The sequence below is a fragment of the Microtus ochrogaster genome, chromosome 5 (assembly GCF_000317375.1).
Source record: "Microtus ochrogaster isolate Prairie Vole_2 chromosome 5, MicOch1.0, whole genome shotgun sequence".
NCBI classification, from domain to species: Eukaryota; Metazoa; Chordata; class Mammalia; order Rodentia; family Cricetidae; genus Microtus; species Microtus ochrogaster.
In genome coordinates this window covers 79,197,120-79,217,058 of record NC_022012.1, presented here as the reverse complement: position 1 = coordinate 79,217,058, position 19,939 = coordinate 79,197,120, and the positions used below count along the sequence as shown (strand labels likewise).

General features: G+C 42.1%; 1 protein-coding gene across 1 annotated transcript in view; it reads right to left on the bottom strand.

The window, feature by feature from the left end:
• Positions 1-19,939, bottom strand: part of Lrrc49 (leucine rich repeat containing 49) — a 113,592-nt gene that overhangs the window by 8,935 nt on the left and 84,718 nt on the right. Inside the window, exons 11-13 of the mRNA XM_026779106.1 lie at positions 13,781-13,864; positions 9,158-9,324; positions 824-1,283 (exon numbers count right to left, since the gene is read on the bottom strand). Of these exons, the coding sequence (XP_026634907.1) occupies positions 824-1,283; positions 9,158-9,324; positions 13,781-13,864 (711 nt within the window). The remainder of the gene's footprint in view (positions 1-823; positions 1,284-9,157; positions 9,325-13,780; positions 13,865-19,939) is intronic.

Below are 19,939 nucleotides of genomic sequence, written 5' to 3'. Positions count from 1 at the left end.
AGACCATTTCCCATGGAACTCTGTAAGTTTCAGGCTTAGAAAATACATTTTCAGTCACATTAAACCAATGGAATGCTCTAAGTTCATTTAACTTCAATGTGCCTAATCCATCAACCATTGATGGCATCTATACAAAACTGAGTTTTTGGGTGATCCCTTCTGCAAGGAACATCCTCAACAACCAGGATCTCTTAGAGTTATCTAAATACTGAATAATCCAGACTCTTTTAGGATTTACCTATTCTATACATTTTGCATTAACATTAATGTATAAAGGAAGGACTGGAACATTTCAGAAATGTCTAAGGACTCACCCTGGTCCTGAGGACTAGCATCGGCAATACTCTGTCTTTCTGAAAACCATGTCAGTCACTTAAATTGGCAAAGCAGAAGCAAAGTACTAAAACAGAAACACTAAAGCAAATGGTCTATTTGCAAACTTGGATGGTCTTTCCAAACACCTGCTTCTATTGCTACCTATCTTCTTTGGGGATGGTGGAGAAGGAAAACACAGAAACCATAAAAGGATGACTAGAGAAACTCACTGTGGGAAAAGCTCAAGAGGAAGCTCCCTGTACATGACTATTTCCTAGTGCAGTCCCAGGGCCAGGGAAGCTGAGCCAGCAGCCTGAGTTTTTTTTTTTTTTCTGTGCTGTCAGAGGACTACCAACAGATCATATAATGAATATACATATTCCATCCATACCAGTTTCAGATCATGTAATAAACATACATGTCCCATCCATTCCAGTTTCAATGCCTGAATACATGCTATAGGACTGTGTGGTCTTTTTTGTAAAATTGAAATAGATAATGCTCATAAAATTCCATTGGTCTTTTCTACTGCATCAAGGATTGTTTTTAGAGATACAGTTTCTAATATTAACACAAACCTGCAAGGGCATTTATGGAAGTAATTTAAATTCCAGTGCCAGAGATCAGCACATAAAAAAACTACAGAAACTGAAGCTGAATCAAGCTTTGGCCTGAGCACACAAGGCACAGTGAAGAACAATTCAAAGAACTTCCAAAGGAAAGCGTTTACCAGAGAATTTGGAAACTTCATCTTCAGTTTGGGAAGCACTTGGACAATTTCATCAAACTCGATGAATGTGAAAGAGACGGTGGTGACCATGCTGGCTGTTTGAACACTCCAGTTCCTGTCCAGGCATTCCAGTGCCCCTGAGCCGTACAGGGAAAGGGTTTCCCCTTCTATCTCCACCAAGTGTGTGTCTGTGACCGACAAGCCTTGTAACGCACTGCTGAGCCCTGGGTCTAGAGACCTGCAAAAGTCTTTTTTTAAGTAAAGTTTTGAGCATGCAAAGGAAATAAATAACAGGCTAGGACAGCATGGCAGAAGGCACTCTACAGTTTAATATTGATTACCTCCATTTCTGTAATCAAATCCAGAGCACCACAGATTAATTTTTTTTTAGTTTTTTTAAAATTAACTTGCAAAGTAACAGGCTTGATTACTTGATTAGCATTTTCCACTTCACTGTTGTTGAGCCTCCTTCCCCCCCATCTCCTGCTGGCCCCATTCCCCACCCATAGCCTCCCTCATGTTTTCATGTTTATGTATCTTTAGATTAATTTACTAGGTTATCTGAAAGATTAGCATTAACATCCAATCATGTATTTTAGCTGAAAATAAGAAAAATATTAATAACCCACCCCAAGTCCAGATTACTCATCATATTAATGAAAGATAATAATTTCATAAACCTTAAATATGTCACTGAGATCTTCTTATATTAATATAAATATACTTTTCAAATTTATAAATCTAGCTAAATAAATACATTTTACAATATATTTCCATAAGACATTGTAAAATATTATTTATAAAATATAATATAAAATGTTTGCAAAATGTATAATATTAAACTATTTTCTGCCTTAGTTACTGAGTTAAGTGAGCAATACTGACTCTGTTTTTGAATGGTCTGATGCCCTAAAAAACTATCAACATATAGTTCAGTTGTAATTAATAAAAATCAATCAAGTCTTCCTCCCTAAATTGAAACACGAGTGATAAAAAGAAATTATGCTTTAGACACAATATCATATTGGATACTCTACAGATAGGGTCATTTGTGTTATTCCCAAAGCAGGAACCATGCTACTATAAAAGCCGACCTGAGTGGCAAGTGGAGAATCAATAAAGCTCCTTGATCCAGTTCAAAATTTTTGCTCTGTAAATAGAAATGTAACGTTATGGTTCTGCTCCAGTTCAAAACTTGGACAGCACTTGACTTTTGCTCCATGCGTTTTCACTGAGGGTTTATTCTCTGCCCTTGTCTGTTCCCTGAACAGCAAGCTGGGACTTGGGTACCCATCCAGGGCTTCATGCCTCAGAGTAATCATAATTACACGCTGGCAATTTTGTTTCCTCCTCCACAGAGTGAGTTCATGAAGCCAAAGAGCATATTCTTCTCATCTGGAGACTCTCGGGTCCACTAATGGGATTTTTACAACATATTAATCAATTGTGAAAGATCTTCAATGGTTTTTAAATGCTAGGGTTAAACAGTAAGCCTGACAGATGATTATCCCATTGGTTTATTAGATTTATTTCACAGGTACCAGTGAACTGTTTGTTACATACCTGTCTATTCATTAACAGATTAGCTAATGACATTTAAAAGTCAATATGCAACTAAGAAAATATTCACAATTACTTTTAATGCAATCCTTAATTTACATCAAAGGATTAAGAGGGGCAATGATTAAACACCCCATGAGTAGTGGTGTGGACTAGCTTAGTATTAGAAAGGTAAAGGCCAATAACGGGACAGAATTAGAAAAGAATTACTTCCATCTATTGTGCTTTGCAAGCAGAGCAGAATGATTCGTGCTGACACAGGACAGAGGACAGCAGTCAGCATTTGATGCACTGAAAGGGAGAAGTATGGATGGCACACACACTCACAGCAACAGCATCGGTACACTGCAACACTGCTCACTGCTCAGAGCTTCTTGTGTGCATCAATCCTGCTGCATGTACCACAGTGTAACCAACATCTAGCAGTGCCCAGTAAATATCTCTTGAATTAATAAACCACGAAGACTTTCATGAGTATCTGTTAAATCTCTATAGGGAGCTGTAGAATGGGCAGACAGACAGAATGAAGGACATGGACACGCAGCAGGCGCTACCAAGGAAGACAGAGACATGCAGTCAGAGATGATAGGAAAAAATGTCATTTGATGTGGTGGTGCCTCATGACCACAGCAGCCAGAAAAGTGTAGGCTTAATGTCAATTCAGTGGAGAATTAGCTAGATACCAACATGATGAGCAAACCCACAGGGACGTAATCTTGTCCCACATTACATTTTTAGGGTGGTTTAACTTTTCTTCTGCCATGTGAGTAAAAGATTAGGAATATAGCAGAGTGGTGGTGGCGCACGCCTTTAATTCCAGAACTCAGGAGGCAGAGGCAGGTGGATCTCTCAGAGTTTGAGGCCAGCCTGTTCTACAGAGTGAGTTCTAGGACAGCCAGGGATATGCAGAGAAACCCTGTCTCAAAAAATTGGAATATAAACTCTAAATCAAAACGTCTGTGAGTATAAGGCTATTATTTTGTGTACACTTTTGGCAAGCATGCTATTGGGAAAAAAAGTGAAAAACTAAATAAGCCTACAGTTAGGATGCTCTAAGACAGTCAGGAAGCTGAGCCAAAGGGAGCTCCAGCTGCTGCAGACCTCAAGAAACACGTGGCTGCTGGGCTGTAGCCAGCCTTGGCCTTCCCCGGAAGACACAGAGCAGCTGTTCCCTGGGACACGCAAGGCCAAGCCAGTTAATGATGAGTCTGCTGGGTTGGCCTCACCTCAGGCCACTGCTTACTAATTTGCTTCCCTAACAAGGCATGCTCAATTTCCATAAAAATGATTTTGAAAGCACACTGAACAATGTTTATATGTTGGAGAGTATTCTTGCATGAACGATAGAGGTATGTCCCATCCTTTTTAGTTGGAGACATGATATGCACATATCAGTTTATTTATTCACTCATCAAACACCTCCCAGAAGGCTGCTATGTACAGAGTTCTGTGCTAAGTCTTCTGGCACAGCTGACTAACTCATCTGTATTTGATAAGGACAGTTAGTAGTGAGCACATACACCTTTTCCTTTTGATATACCAAGACTATTGCATGTAAAGCCAAATTATGGAGCTCTACTTCCCCAAACACCATGGCTATAATCCTAACAACCAAGCCATATAATTTCTAAACTGAAATGACCTCATTATGTCATTGAACTAATCAGTAGGATTTTGCAGAGAGCTTATTATGTGTGTGCCATACTGTGCTAGGCATTGGAGATATACAAAGAAATCAAGATATACCTGCCCTCAAATATTTTCCAGTCTGGATAGGAGATTTAAAAGAAGGTAAACATGGACATTAAGTATGATGTGCTAATTGTCACTGAGTGGGTATTTCAACCTTATGCTATGGAAACAGAAAAATGAACGACAAATCCCTGTAGGGGGAGAAGCTGGGTCTCAAAAAGAAGCAGTCTTTAAACTGACCCTTGAGTCATGGGTACAGTGTTTTACCAGAAGCAGAGAGGGGGCATAAGGAAAAAGGGGGGTAGAAGCCTATGCTGAGCAGTGGTGGGAGCTCAGTTTCAGTACGACTGGAACCCTGGGACACGGGACTGTAACCCAGAGACAGGAGAACGGCGAGGGAAGTGAAGCTGGAAAGTCAGATACTATCCCATAGCTATGAGGAACAGAAAAGGGTTTTAAACAAAAAGGGGAAAAAGCATATCTAGTGAGCTTGGAATTTAGCTCAGAAATAGAGCACGTTCATGTCTGAGGCCCTGAGTTCAATCTCCAGAAATATGCACATATACAAGAATGGAAGGAAGGGAAGGGGGGGGGCAGGGAGGCAGGAAGGCCACAGTTGGAGCCTTTGTAAAATAACTCCAAAGAGTCAGACAAGGTCTAAGTCCCTGTGCTGGGATACACAGATGAAGCACATGCACGCTCGGCCTTCAGGAACCCCCTGCAGACATATTAGTACATCTATTTTATGAAGGATTTGAGAGGAAGGGTGGATGTAGAGAGATTAATAAAACCGGTGACATGTCAACCAGCCCACAAGAGGGCATAACAGAAAGACATGGTAACTATAGGAGAGGTGCACTGCCAATAAAATTGGATGGCCTTTGGCTAAGCCTCCTGACCTGCCACTCTCTCAAGAAGGTTCTGGATTTTGGAGTTTGAGGTTCCTGGTCTATAAATGGTGATTTCATATCACCATGTTTTCAGAGGTGCTGTGAAAACCAGAAATAAAAAAGGCATAAAACCATGCCTTGAAGTTAGTTCAATACATTTGTGACCATTATCAATGAAGGACAACATATCACTAGGTATTTAGGATAAGATAAACGGGGAATTAATGGCTAATTGGCCATAGAAAATGAGGCGGAAGAAAGAAGTAGGTATGCCTTCAACTTCTAGGGAGTGACTGGGCCCAGCCAGCTTCCTACCCGTATTCAGCCTGAACCTGCACCATGAGGAAGTCAGGATTCTTCTGTGGAGGCTCCATGATTTCCAGGCTTGATTTCACATAAAGCTTACTGCTGTGTTCTCCAACTCAAAGATGAATAAGTGGCGGCAGGTGGGAGGATCCCTAATGTGAACTACCTTCAAGTTCTTTATTGGTTAATGTCAACTCCAAGTACCATCTACTCAACCAGCTCTTTCTGAGACAACCAGGAAATATCTTGTGTCTCCTCTATTACTGGAGCAACCTAGGGAAAGGTGGTGGTGGAGGTGTTGTTGACTTGATGCAGCAAAGTGTCAAATTCTTAAGAGCCAGGCCAACTGCAGTCCACACACATGCCAACAAAAGACACTATTCCAGGGGCCTCAACACTTTTTTCTTTCCTGCCTTCAGGCTTCTTAGAAACAGGCCAGAACAGGAATGCTTCACCTCTTTCCGATGATTTTTTTCCCACCGAGTAGGTGGTGCTGAGTCCTACAATAACTCATTTTATGAATTTTCTGTTACAACATTCATGCGTGTGGAAATTCATTTTACGCATTATATTTTATTATAATAGTGTTGGCTAAAAGGCCAGTGTTCATAGACAGGAAATGACCAAAAAGAAGCCAGCCTCACTGCATGCATCCAACGTAAGCAAAGGAAAGCTTACACCTAGTATTCTGCCATTTCTGCTGGGCAAAGGCCTCTGCGGCATGTCATTTACTGCTGAGCTGTCCCAAGTTCAGGGAACAGTAAAATCGTTAATGGGATATAGCAAGGTGTTAAAGAATTTCTTTCCTTTATATGCCTATAATGTTTTCATGGACACTTGCTCTTGGGCATTTGGTTATATGCCCATAGCTCAGAGGTCATGAACACAGTAACACAAGAATGACTTATCTTTTTAGCATTATGAAATATTAAGGACTATCGATGATGGCTTAAAGTAGAAAACCACCTGTAGCATTTAAAGACAAGCTGAAACACTACAGAAAAGACTGTAGCTCTCTACACTAGCCTAACACCTTTAGGAAGAATGGCTTGCATCACTGTCCAAAGGCAAATGTTAGTTTATTTTAAAGATTAATAAAGAAATAATAATACAATTGCTAGTATTTATAATGCTTTACACTGTACTCTTTTTTTTTTTTTTGAGACAGGGTTTCTCCGTAGCTTTTGGTTCCTGTCCTGGAACTAGCTCTTGTAGACCAGGCTGGCCTCGAACTCACAGAGATCCGCCTGCCTCTGCCTTCCGAGTGCTGGGATTAAAGGCGTGCGCCACCACCGCCCAGCTTACCCTGTACTCTTGAGCAAAACAGCAGTTAGGAATGAGCCCACATGTCTAAATCCCTTGCTTTCAAGGTGCCATTCGGAAACGTAAAGAAACTGATAGGTATAAAGTCCCATGAGCTCGAGAAGGAAGGACTGTTGGCAGCAGGGAACCCAGCAAGCTTTAGGAGGCCAGACAGCGAAGGCCGTCCAGTGCTGAGGAAGGAACAAACCGTGGCCTTGGCTGTACACTGTGAATAAGATGGCAGCCACTCAGCTGAGAGAGCCCCTCAAGGGACGAATAGGACGGAGTGAGAAAGGAGATGACCCAGGGCAGTCTGGAGGACTAGACTTGGGGACCAAGCTCGGTGGCATCTGAGAACAGTGATGCCTCGGGTTAATCCCTAGCATTGAGTGAGGCAGAAAGAAACCCCCACCTACTCCCATTGCTAAGAAAACATGCACATAGATCCCAGTGGGGGAAAGGAACGAGTATTCTAAATGGAACACTAGAGTAAGTGGTCGTTTCTATAGAAGGAAATGAAAACCCAGCCCTCACCTCAGGCAAATCAATGTGAGGTATAACCAAGGCTGATAAAGACCAAAATTTAAGCTTTCATGAAACAAAATGGGGACAATATTTTTAGAATTTCTTTCTTATGCAACACCTAAATGGAAAATCCATAAAGGAAAAGAAACACATTGCAGTGTTCTCATCTAGAAACAGCCTTTAAAGCCACTGCCATGCACACATTCCCCAGCTAGACAGTGGAGAGCAGAAATCACAGAGCGAGAGCTGGGAGAGTCCACCTCTACAGAGGCTGAAAGGACAGAAAAGAGATAAGAGAAACAGAAGAGGATATGAGAACAAAATAGAACACCAGGAAGAAGTCACAGCCTACGAACAACACGGTAAAACCAGAGAGTACAAAGGCAGTGACAAGACTGGATTAGACATGGGGACAGTGGACTTCAGGAAGTGTAGCTCTATTCAAGAGAGAAATTTGACTAGTTACAGGTTCATTCCTTTCATCTTTAAAAACTGCAATATGAAATCACAGATTTAAGAGAATTTGCGTAAGAAGAGAACACTCAGATATGAAGCAAACCACAATGTGGCAAGGTCTGGAGAGCTTGGAAGTGTGATGAAAAGAGGGTGTCTTCTCTCTGAGTGACATGGAGACCAGAAGAGTGTCAGCACATAGCTTAACTCCGGAGCCAAGAAATATATTTCCCATAGAAACTCAGATCTACTAAGCAGTTTTCAAGGCTTAAATGCTTTCAGCTGACCAAGCTTCATGCTTGCAGAATGGATGTAAATGTTGTTGATCTTGCAATGTAACACCACAGTCACAGACTCTAACTGGAGTCCTGAGAGGGAGGGAAAATAGAATAGGAGCCAGGTTATAAGCTCCACTCTAATACAAACCAATATGCACCTTAGGAAAAGCAGTCAGATGGACAGACTGAGTTCTAGCATCTAAAACTGACGAGAACCAGAGGAATACTCAGTGAAGAATGCTGGACTGTGATGGACTTCAGAGAGAGGCTCTGGCACCGTCACTCCCCTGTTGATCCTCACTCCTCAAGGTGACAGCCACAGGCAACCAGGCATGCAGTACAAGAGCACAGTCCCCAGAGCTGCGCCTGTGTTCTGTCGTCTGGACCTGACTCTACCAAGGTCTACCCTTGTGGAGCTTGCCCTGAAGTATCACTGGGGCTAAGGCAACTGCTGGGTAGCATTTGTCCAAAGCCTTTTCAGCGCTGAGGACTGGACCTGGCCTTGTACATAGTTGACAAGTGTTTTCCCACTGAGCCACACCAACCTTTTGTCACTTACTTTTTCTTTAATTTTGAAACAAAGGCTCAGTAAGTTGCCCTGGCTAGACTTGAACTTACTCTCTAGATCAGATTTGAACTTGTGATCCTTTGGCATCAGCTTCCCAAATAGTTGGGATTTGGGCGCTAGGCCTGGCTGTCAGAAGCATTTAAAGGGGCGCGTAGAAAGCCCAGGGAAAACATGCAGCTAGCAACAGACTCACCGATGCCTAGGCCAGAAAAGGCTGGGGAAGAAGGTGAGGATGGAGGTTCAGAAGCTCTCTCTCGAGCCAGGGTATCTCCAAGGCCATGTGCATGAACAGAGGGCCTCATAGGCTATATTTAGTCTCTAGACTTTTCCCCTTCAAAAAATAGCAAACCACTGGGGGATTTTTCCAGTAGGGAAATGTTACAGATTTATATTTTTAATTTTTTCTCTTAACTTCTTAATCTCAGCTCTGGCTTTCTTAAGAAAATTATTCCTCAAAAATAACTATGTTAAATAGTTTACCATCCCTTTCTAAACTCAACTCTAGAAGCGCCAGTAGCATGAGAGCGCTGTCACATACCCTGTTTCCTCTGGAAATGCAGAGATGGTGGCGCTTCCATCGATCTGACAGGGTTCCTGCAGAGGGGACTCGAAGTCCTTTCTGTCCTGGGTGGTGGCAAGATTGGCTACTCGTTGCTGCAAGTCCCACTTTCGAGCGACATTGTTAATTGTTAGCCTTTTCTTCTCCTACAGGAAGGTAATGAAAAAGCAGTTAATATGACATGTATCTGTGAAGAGAGAAACACTGGCTTCCTGTCCTTTTCTTCTGGTACCTTCCGAACAAATTCCCTGGCGGTAAACAACTAGCGCACCTTCAAAAGCAAGCCTATGAGTCTGTGTTCACCCCATGCTCAAATCTCTTAATAATGCTGTCAGCCTACCTGGAAAATTAGAATACTTCTTGTTTTGAACAGTGAGATTATTTATTTCACTAACTGAAACTCTGGCTTGGCAAAGTTATATGCCTCTGTCCTTAAACAGAGCAAGAAGTAGCTACTAATACTTTCGTCTTTTACCCAATGATTAGGGAGGAGAAGAAGGGTGGGGACTGATTAGTATTTCATATTTCATGGTGTAACTTGGTTTTAAAAATACTTATTTTATTTATGTGAATGTATGTGTGGGTTGCCGTGGAGAAGAGAGCATCAGGCCCTTTAGAACTGGCGTTACAAGCACTATGAACCACCAAACCACCAAACACGTGTGCTGCAGGAGCAGCGATCACTCTCAGTCCTGAGCCCTCCCTCCAGCCCCCATGGTACAGATCACGACATTTAAGGATGAAAAAATATTATCCAGGCTACTAGAAGAAGTTTTACTGGGTAAACATTTTCTGGATAGCTACTATCATTGTAGAAGAGCAGGAAGGCTGAGTAAAGAAAAGCAATGGATGATGCCTTGGGCAGGGGCTCTTGGAGTTCAGGGTGCCTCAACTAACCCGCCTTTGGGGGGTCAGGAGTCTGCCCCTCTAACAGGCTCCAGTACTTCTCATGCATGAGAACCACTGACTTGGAGCCTTGGAACTCAGCTGTCTCATAGAAACCCTTCTGAAAAAAGAAACCATAAGCCCAAAGAAGCCATGCTCCATTAACATGCTCTATTCTATGCAGATGCTGCTGACAGGGACTGGGTAAGGATTCCTATTCTGGTACTATCACCATTTTCAAAAGGCAATACTTCATTTATTTTTATTTTATTTAAAAATTATTTGTTTTATGTGTATGGGTGTTTTACCTGCATGTATGTCTGTGAACCACATAGTTTCAGTGTTCATAGATGCCAGAAGAGGGTGTCAGATCCCCTGAAAGTGGAGTTACAGACAGTTGAGAGCTGCCATTTGGGTGCTGGGAATTGAACCTGTGTCCTGTGCAGCCAGTGCTCTCAACTAAAAAGCCATCTCTGCAGCCTTTACTTTTTTTTTTTTACATTTTATATTGTGTGCGTGCATGTGTTAGAGTGTGTGTGAGAATATGTGTGTGTGCATGCATGTGCGTGCGTGCATGTGTGTGAGTGCCTGTATGTGCCATGATGCATGGGTATGGAGGTCAGAGGTCACATGATAACTTGCTAGAGTCAGTTCTCACCTTCTACCATGCGAGTTCTTGGGACTGAACTAAGGTCGACAAAATTGGTGGCAAAAACCTTTACTTGCTGAGTCATCTTGCTGGCCTCAAAAGTTAACATCTTAAAATCTAAGTTAGATTAGAATGCTAAATATAGATTCTTTCTTTTTCTCTTTCATTCAAAATTTGCCAGTGAAAAACATTTACCAAGTGAGCTACTAGCCCCTCTCCACGAGATCTACTCTGGAGCCAGGGAAGGGCTAGGGGCTTCTCTCCCATTCCCTTGGCGCCTGCACAAATGAAAACAAACACTTGTAGTTGCACCTCTGCCTATGTTTGCTTACCTAAGAGTTTAGCTAGTGTGTGTGGCACTGGACAGGAACCACAAGTGACGGCTTGCTTAATGGAACTAACCTTTTCAAAGTTCTCCTTCTACATTTAGAAATGTTTTTGGCCCAAGTTCTCTGTTCTGCAGTTTGTTATTTCAAATGTCTGCATAGTTTAGAACATTGTAAATACTGTGTATATATGTCTGAGATGATTGACATTTTGTGCATAATGTTCTTGCACATAGCAATTGAAGTCCTGCTATTCTACAAAACACTATTACTCTATTTAGAATATGAAAAAAACCTTACCTTATAAAATTCTATTTCAGTTATTTGCTGTGCCAACCTAACTCTCTAATCTAAACAATGCTGTCATCTCCACCTAGTGGCAAGGCCACTGCCTCCATGTACTTGGCTTCCTAGCTGTCAGAAAAAAATCATAATGAGATAGACAGACACAGCAGTATTTAGAGAAAGTCAGAGAATTCCTTTCCACCACGGGGTGTGTGAGCAAATGTGTAACAAGATGGCCTCAGAAAAGGCAAACCCTTTCTCACGCCCACACCAGAGCTGCACTTCCTTTCTCCAGGCTGTTCAAAGCAGCTTGCTTCTAGGTTGACTAAGTCAGTAGGTGATTTTGTTGGGGTCTAGAGAAGAAAAAAAGTCATGAGTCTATCCTGAGGTCAAGTGGGCATTCCTGGTTGGGCAGAGAGCCACAGGAGGGCTCAAGGTGTCTATGGGGTAACAAGGAAAGGCAAAACCCAAAAGGTAACGGCAGCACCGACAGGCCAGCTGTATCCATGCCTGTCACTGCTCGGTGGCTGCAGGCTGTCAAGTGTTTGTGGAAGGGACCAGCACCTGAGGAGTGAAGTTCAGCTTCTAACATTTGAGTCTGTTCTTCACTGGCCAGACAGGACCTCACTAGTGCACGTCACAGCTGTCGCCTCCCTCATCTCATAGATGGCATGTGAGCACAGCTGAGGCCACAGGCTCTGCACGGCTCAGTTCCTTCCCACCCCGCTTCCGTCATCTTCACGATCCGTATGTGCGGTTGCAGGGAAGCAGCCACGGGAGTGCTGGAGCTCTGTTCTGATGTGGCCTCGGCTCTCAGCAAGGGCCAGGCCTGAGGCTGCTGGGGCCAACACTTCTCTTATTAAAAACAAAAAGCTAAGCAGTCTTCATAAGCAATCAGACAGAGCACTAAGACTTCAAACAAAATGCTAAATTTTCTAAAGTTGTTGCTAAGCTTTCCAAATAGTCCTTATCTGCTCACTAGAATTCATGGCACATTTCCCTAAATGTTGAAAAAGCTGAGTCGGGGGTGGGGTGAGTAATACTGAGATAAAATTTCAGTTGGACATGAAAGTCAGGTTGATTCTGTCCCAGGCTCCCCGCACACTGGCAAGCTGGCAGGCTTATAGATTTCCATGTCCATTCTTCCTTGCCATGCCCTGGGCCTATTGCACAAGAGGTTTCCACAGGCTCGATTTTACTCAAGTGTGCAAGTGTCTCTCGGACCATCTCTAACTTACTCATCCACATAGGCACTGGACAGCAGCAACGGTGTGGCAGGTAAGGCCACTTGCCCAGCACGGCCACTTTGAAAAGGTGTGACTAAGTGTAACCTGTCAGTGACAAATCTTGCTCCTGTGTACATTTTTTAAAATACCACTACAGTTATATTTTTATAAACAAAACATTAAAAATGTAATTTTGATAAACTCTTAGGGCTAATCCAACATAAGAAAACTAAAACCGTGTTGTTAGAAAATGAGTCAAGAGGAATCTATGTCAGGAGAGGGGTAGGCACACTGATGAATGGATAAGGGGTAGCCAAAAAGAGCTGGGGAGTCTGGAGGTCAGTGGCGGCAGCAGGGAAGAGGATCACCTCCAGTCAGTACATGACTCATGTCTCTTTCAGATCTGTAGTCTCAACATGCAAGGTGCTGGAGATGGGTTTGATGCTAACTTAGGAATCTTCCCATACTGCAGAACAGTTCTGACAAATGCATGTCCTTGTGCAGCCTGGACCCCGACCAAGCCACAGAACACAGCCACCCCTTTGGCGATCTAAGGATACTTCAGTGACCTGTGGTCACTTTGAATTTTGTATGCCACTTTAAAGAGAAAAGCCTAAGAAAAGGAGTACTGCTTAGGACAACAGGCTTAATTTAGAGCCCAGCTGGCCATTCTAACCTGTCTTTACCAGGCTTTGCGATGACAGCATGAAGATTCGAAAAGAATCACCACTGGGGGAACTTTACATCAGTTATGTTGATTGCTTAGAACTACTTTAAAGCACATTTTCACTTCTGAATTCCTCAAGAGTTTCATCATTTCTGTATCAAAGGTGCTAATGGAGAAACATTTTAGGTTTTAAAAGCTGTCATTAAGAACTCAGAGCAAAGCTTATAAAAACATATCAGTAAAGATAGCTGTCAATCACAGATTTATCAAAGTGTTATACTAATGCCAGGCAATACACAAACACCACCCTGGCATGAGAAATGCCCTAATTCCCTTCACCCTGCTGCTGCGTCTCTTTCTTTTACAATGTCCATCTTGCACATCTTGTATACACAGACTTCTGTGTTTCCTAAGTTCAGATCGATTTACAGAGTAACCCATGGAAGTTCTTAGCAGGGCTTATTTACAAAACAAACTTAGTTTTGAAAGTCATGTTCCTACTGGCTGGTCAGCATCAGTGTGTGTGCTCCTGTGTGCAGTGGAGGCAGACGCTGAGGGATATACCTTCAGCAAAGACTGCTTATGACTTTCCCTCTTCTTCTCCTCCTCTTTTTTGGCTACAACAGATGCCACACGTCTTTCTTCTTCCTAGAAAAAGAAATGTTTTTTAGAGAAAGTATCCTGAGGTGTTAAGCCATGTTGCAATGAGGTGTGTGCTAACAGAAAACAGTCCATGGAGGAAGGGTTGGCATTTTCTCTATCCTTTCTTCTCACCTCCTAATTCTAAAATGAATTGTATATTTGTAAGCCTGCACCTAACACTGTAGGTGAGCTAAATCTAGCAAATTAATACAAGAAAGAAAACAAGAGGAAGGAAAGGACAGCCAGATTGTCCCACTTTTCATTATAAAATTTTCCCTGTAATTTTGTCAATTCTACTTTAATAAAGATGGAAAAAATAAACTTGTGAAATGAATTCAGGGCACATCAGAAAGATCATTCATCATGATCAAGTTGGCTTAATTTCAGAGAGTCAGGAATGGCTCAATATATAAAAGTCAATAAATACTGTATATTACATAAATGGAGTGAAGGACAGAAATCACACAGTCATTCAACTTGATAGGTGCAGAAAATGCTTTTGAAAAAATCCAACTCCATGACAAAAGTCTTGAAGAAACTCAGAATAGAAGGACCACATTTCAACATGATAAAGACTATAAACACAGGCTGGAAATATGGTCAGCAGTTAAGAGCATTGACTGTTCTTCTAGAGGACCAGGGTTCAATTACCAGCACCCACATGGTAGCTCACAACTGTCTATCTCCAATTCCAGGGGATCCAATGCCCTCAAACAGACATAAATGCAGGCAAGCCCCAATGCACATGAAATAAAAATTTAAAAGACTACAAACAATATGCCTGCAGCCAATATTATAGTTAGTGGAGAAGAGCCTAAAAGCATTCCTACTAAAAACAAGAACAATATGTAGGTTCCACTTTCTCTACCCTTAGTCAATATAGTGCTGAAAGTCTAACCTAGTAAGACAAGGGAAGCAAATAACAGGAATGTAGACAGGAAAAGGAGAAGGCAGAGCATCTCCATTTGCAGAGTATATGAATCCATACTTAGGAGATCCTAACAACTCCACCAGGAAATTCCTAGAACTGATAATACCTTTAGCAAAATGTCAGGCTAAAAAAAAAGTTAACATACACAACCAATAGCCTTTCTGTACACCAATAACAAACACAGTGAGAAAGAAACCCAAGGAATATTTATATTAGCCTCAAAACAAAACATCAGAATAAGCCTAGCCAAGGATATGAATGACCTCTATAGTGACAACTAAAAAACACTGAAGAAAGAAACTGAGAGATTTACAAAGAGATGAAAAGACCCCTACCCTACCCCCATGCTTGTAGATCAGAATTAGTATCATGAAAATAGCCATCCTACCAAAATTAAGCTATGGATTTAATGCCATCCCAATAAAAAATCCAGGGCCATTCTTCATAGAAAGGGAAACATAATCTTAAAATTCAATACATAAGTAAAAAGGACTGGTTAGCCAGAACATGTCTGAACAGAAAGAATACTGTAGGAGGTATCATGACTTCAGGCCCTACTACAGAGCCAGAGAATAAACCAGCAGCACTACACTGACCCAAATCCAAACTCCTTGGAAATAACAAAGGAAAGGGGACAGGGAAAAAGAGGGAGGAAGGAGGGAAGAAGGAGGGAGGGGGAGAGAGGAGGGGATAAAAAGAGGGAGGGAGGGAGAAGAGGAAAAGGAGGGAGGAAGGGAGGGGAGGGAAGGGAGGGAGAAAAAAAGAAATGGGAAGAAATGAACAACAGATGCTCTGAAAGGTGTTGGCTTGGAGTGAAACACAGTCAGTGACAAAAATCAGGCCAGAGACTGCTTGGCTTGAAACGTAACTTGTAATACTGCTGCTGTCTAAATAAAGATTTATGCAAGCTTACTTTTCTAATTTTAGAACTTTATAACCTAGCAGTGTTTGGTCATATGATGTAGTTGTTTTAAAAGGAATGGAAATTCAATGTGGTTTTGGTAAATTTAAAGTATGGAAAATAATTACTAATTAAAACAAAACTAAGCACAAGTAAAAAGGAGAAATTAAGTAAAAATTTCAGAACTTTGCTCCCTAGCTTCACAAAATAGCTCATTTAGTAACTATGCCATACTGCTGATTTAATAAATCTGCTGGGTGCTAACAGTCTCCTCTGTTAGAGGTGATCTAAGAGAAAAAAAAAATGGCCTACCTTTCTAAAACAACCGAAAGTATTACCCTATGATTTTAAGGACTGTGCAGCATCTCAGAGTCACAGAGCACAAGGGCTGTTTACAGCCACCTGCCGAGGGGGCTGTTCTGCTGCCTTGCCAGTAAACCTCAGAATCCACCCAGTGTGTTCAGCCTGCACTGGGGTCACTGCTGAAACCACAGCCTCTCAACTACTTCATGTCCTTTCTGAAGGAGCAGAAAGACACTGGTGCCCCAAGTGGCCTCATCTAGAAGACACAAACTAGAAGCCTCAGTCATTCCAAGGGCCCAGATACAAACACAACAGTAAGCTGCGGGGATCACGTAGGACACATACTTTAAAGATGCTCTCATCTGATTTTCAGAGAAAGTGAGAGGCTATTCAAGGCAGTAGGACTTTAAAAAGAATTCTGAACCCTGGAAAACTGGATTTACACCAAAACCATTTAAACACTGAGGGTTTTAAGGATATGTATGTATATATGTATGTAAGTATATTTGCATTTGATGACTATATTTTAGCACACATAATTATGAAATAGCTGGCTTTATAAATAAAAAACTGAGTCTCTGGCTGTGAAGATGGGCCATGAATCTGCTGGCCAGAAGGAAAAGAAAGCCAGGGGTAGTTCTGGTACCTCTAAGATTAGCTCAGACTCTGGGATGAAGCCACATCCATCCTTCGTGAGGCTAAGAAGGCAATCTATCTGAAGCCAGAGATTTAGACATTTTTCCTGCCTTTAGTTTGCCCAGGAAGACACAATATAAAAACAATGTCAAGTTAGTCAACAGTGCCGGATGACCTGGGTCACACTTGCTTCAGCTCACAAGCTCTGAAACCACCACAGACGACCTGAGAAGTCCCAGTGATGGCAGTTCATTCTCTGGGATTTACTTCACTCCAGTGTACTTTTAATAACACACTTAAAACACACAGCTAGAGCTATTGTTTCCCTCGAATACACAAACACTAAAGCTCTTAGGATCACAGGGACTGTGTTGTTTGTCCAATATCACTAGACAGAGAAGAGTAGTTTTTACAGTCTTTAAAGTTAAAATTAGGAGCCAGTTACCCATCTTCTACTGCTCTACTAATATTATTGTCAAGTATTGGGCTGAGGAGATGGCTCAATCAGGAAAGTGTGTGCTTGTCCGTGCCTGCAGCCCCAACACTGGGGAAGCAGAGGCGGAAGGGACTCTGGGTCTTACTGGCCAGAGAGTCTGTTGGAATCAGTGAGCTGTGGTTGGGGAGAGACCCTGCCTCAGAAACTAAGGTGGAAAGTGATTGAGGAATACACCCGTCAGCTACAGGCCTTCACATGCGTGCACACTGACATGTTCACATGCGCTCACACAACATGCACACACAAAACATGTTATAGACACAAGAAGTGTTAAGGAAGTTTATTTCATGCTAAAAGAACACTGCAGATGTTTTTGGTACAGGGTTAGGTATTCCTGGCAGCTGCCATTTGAGGGCATCTTATGCTCAGTGCATGCTTCCATAATGAGCAGGGCATGGGTCATGAACATAAAGAATCGTGAACAACACACTGGCTTCCAAATGTCTCTCTGGAAATGACACACATTAAAGATGCATTTAATAAGATGCATTTATTAAGAAACTTACAGGACCACATGTAACTCCAGAGGCCACACATTACAGAAGGAAAACCCAGTTTTCAATAGTCTTCGTAATGTCAGACCCTGTAATGTATTTTTTTTTTTAGATCAAAGTTTACATTGAACAAACTAACTGTGAACTTGGGGTGAGCAGTCTGATATAAATTCTCTTTAGAATGCTGACTGTACTTGCCTTCCCAAAGCATTGTCTTTTAAATAGAGAAGAAAATTCCATTTTTTAAAAAGGTGTTTTACTTTTATTATTTGTGCATGTGTATTGTTTGTATGAGCATTCACCATCTATGTGTGTGTGTCTTTGGAGTCCCTGAATCTGGGGTTACAGACAGTTCTGGACTCTGGATGTGGGTGCTGGGAACTAAACTCCGCCACCCCACATTTCCTGTGTAATGGTCATTGTTCTACCTCCTCAGGTTGTTACACCCACTGCAAAGTCTTCCTTCTGATTTCGCTGTTCAATCCAGGTGACCCGGAAATGCTACAGATGGCTGCTCCCAGCCTAAAACATAAAACCGCAGCTCAGAGGCTGGGGAAACGCTCAGTGGGCGGTGCTTGCCCTGCAAAGACCAGAGTTCAGACCCCAGCACCCATGTGAATGCCACGTGGGCGTGGAAGCCCCCATATAATTCCAGCATTTTGCAGTCCAGAGAAGGACAGGGTATCCTGGGGGAAGCTGGCTACTCAGACCTGTCAGTCAGTGAGCTCTGGGTTCAAGTGAGAAACACTGCCTAAGGAAATAAAGCAGAGAGTGATTGTGGGAGATTCCCCATAGCAACCTCTGGTCTCTCCCTGGATACTTATGCATATGCAAACAGGCATATGCATACACACATACACCAAATACACACACACATATGAACATCCTAAAAATAATAGTTCAGAAGTAATCTGACCATTGAAGGGAAAAGGAGGGGATTATCTCCATTTCTTGATTTCTCTGCTTCTACAAATGAATATAGTTTGAAGCCATGCTATCATTTCATAATTCACTCAAGTTTGCGCAGGTTTGTCCATGCACATGCTCATCGGGTCACCATTCCCTACACCTGTGCTGGTGACCCTTCAGTCTGTGGCTGCTGTGAGTAAATATTCCTGCACCTGTGCTAGGGCTGGTTCAGCCTGCTGCTGCTGCTGCTGATGTAAAGTCAAATATTATTTCAACTGATCTAATGTTTTACCTTCTGAAATTCTTTTATTTTGCTAGACAAAAGGTAATCAGATTCTTTTCTGTATAAGACACGGAACTGGGTCAGGTGTGGCACTTCATATCTAAGCCAGCACCTGGAAGGCAGGGCTCTATGAACTGGAGGCCAGCCTGATGTGCAGAGAGATTTCCAGGCTATCCAGGGATACATGAATAAGAACTCATCTCAAAACAAGAACAAAACAAAACAAAACCAAATAAGAAAATAAAACAAGGGATGGGGGAATGGCTCAGTGGTTAAGAACACAGACTATTCTCCCAGAGGTCCTGGGTTTAGTTCCAGCTCATACCTGTCTATAATCCCCAGGGGATCCAGCATCTTCTTCTGGCCTCTGTGGGTACTGGGTATGCATGTGGTACAAACACATGCATGCAGGCACAACATTCATACACATAAAATAAACAAATAAATTTTAAAATAAAATAACAAACACTCATGCAAGCACTCACATGCACACACATGTAACTCTAAACAAACAAAACATTAACAATTAAAAATTTTAAAAACAAGATGCCACATACTTTAGACTTTGTGAGCTAGATAAGATTTTGATCTCAAATCTTCTTTGCCTTCTTTTTTAAGTGATATTTTAAAACTATTAAAAACTATTCTTTGCTTGAGAGCCATGTGAAGACAGATGTGGATGGATTTGGTTGTAGGACATTGTTTACAAAGTCTGTCTTGGACCTTAGGTGGGTGAGCTACTTCTGGATCCTGACTGGATCAATTTAAGTTCCCCAGCTTCTGTCACCTGATATACTTTATCAGGGTACCATCAATACTCCCTCATCTAGACATTAACAGAAATGTTCAATAGAATGTTGGAGGAAAACGCCACAGTATACTCATGGAGAGTTCTCAGAGGCTGGCACCAGTCCATTCCTGTGTTCTGTGGGTATATGTGAGTCAGGAACCTGCAGGCACCCAGCTTGGTTCAAAGTGACAGCAACAAACTTTGCCAAATGCTTTGCTCAAATACTAAAGATATGGTCTAGCCCAGTCTCCTAGAGGGACTACTAATAATTATCCTAGTTTGATCACTGCTACACACACACACACACACACACACACACACACACAGAGAGAGAGAGA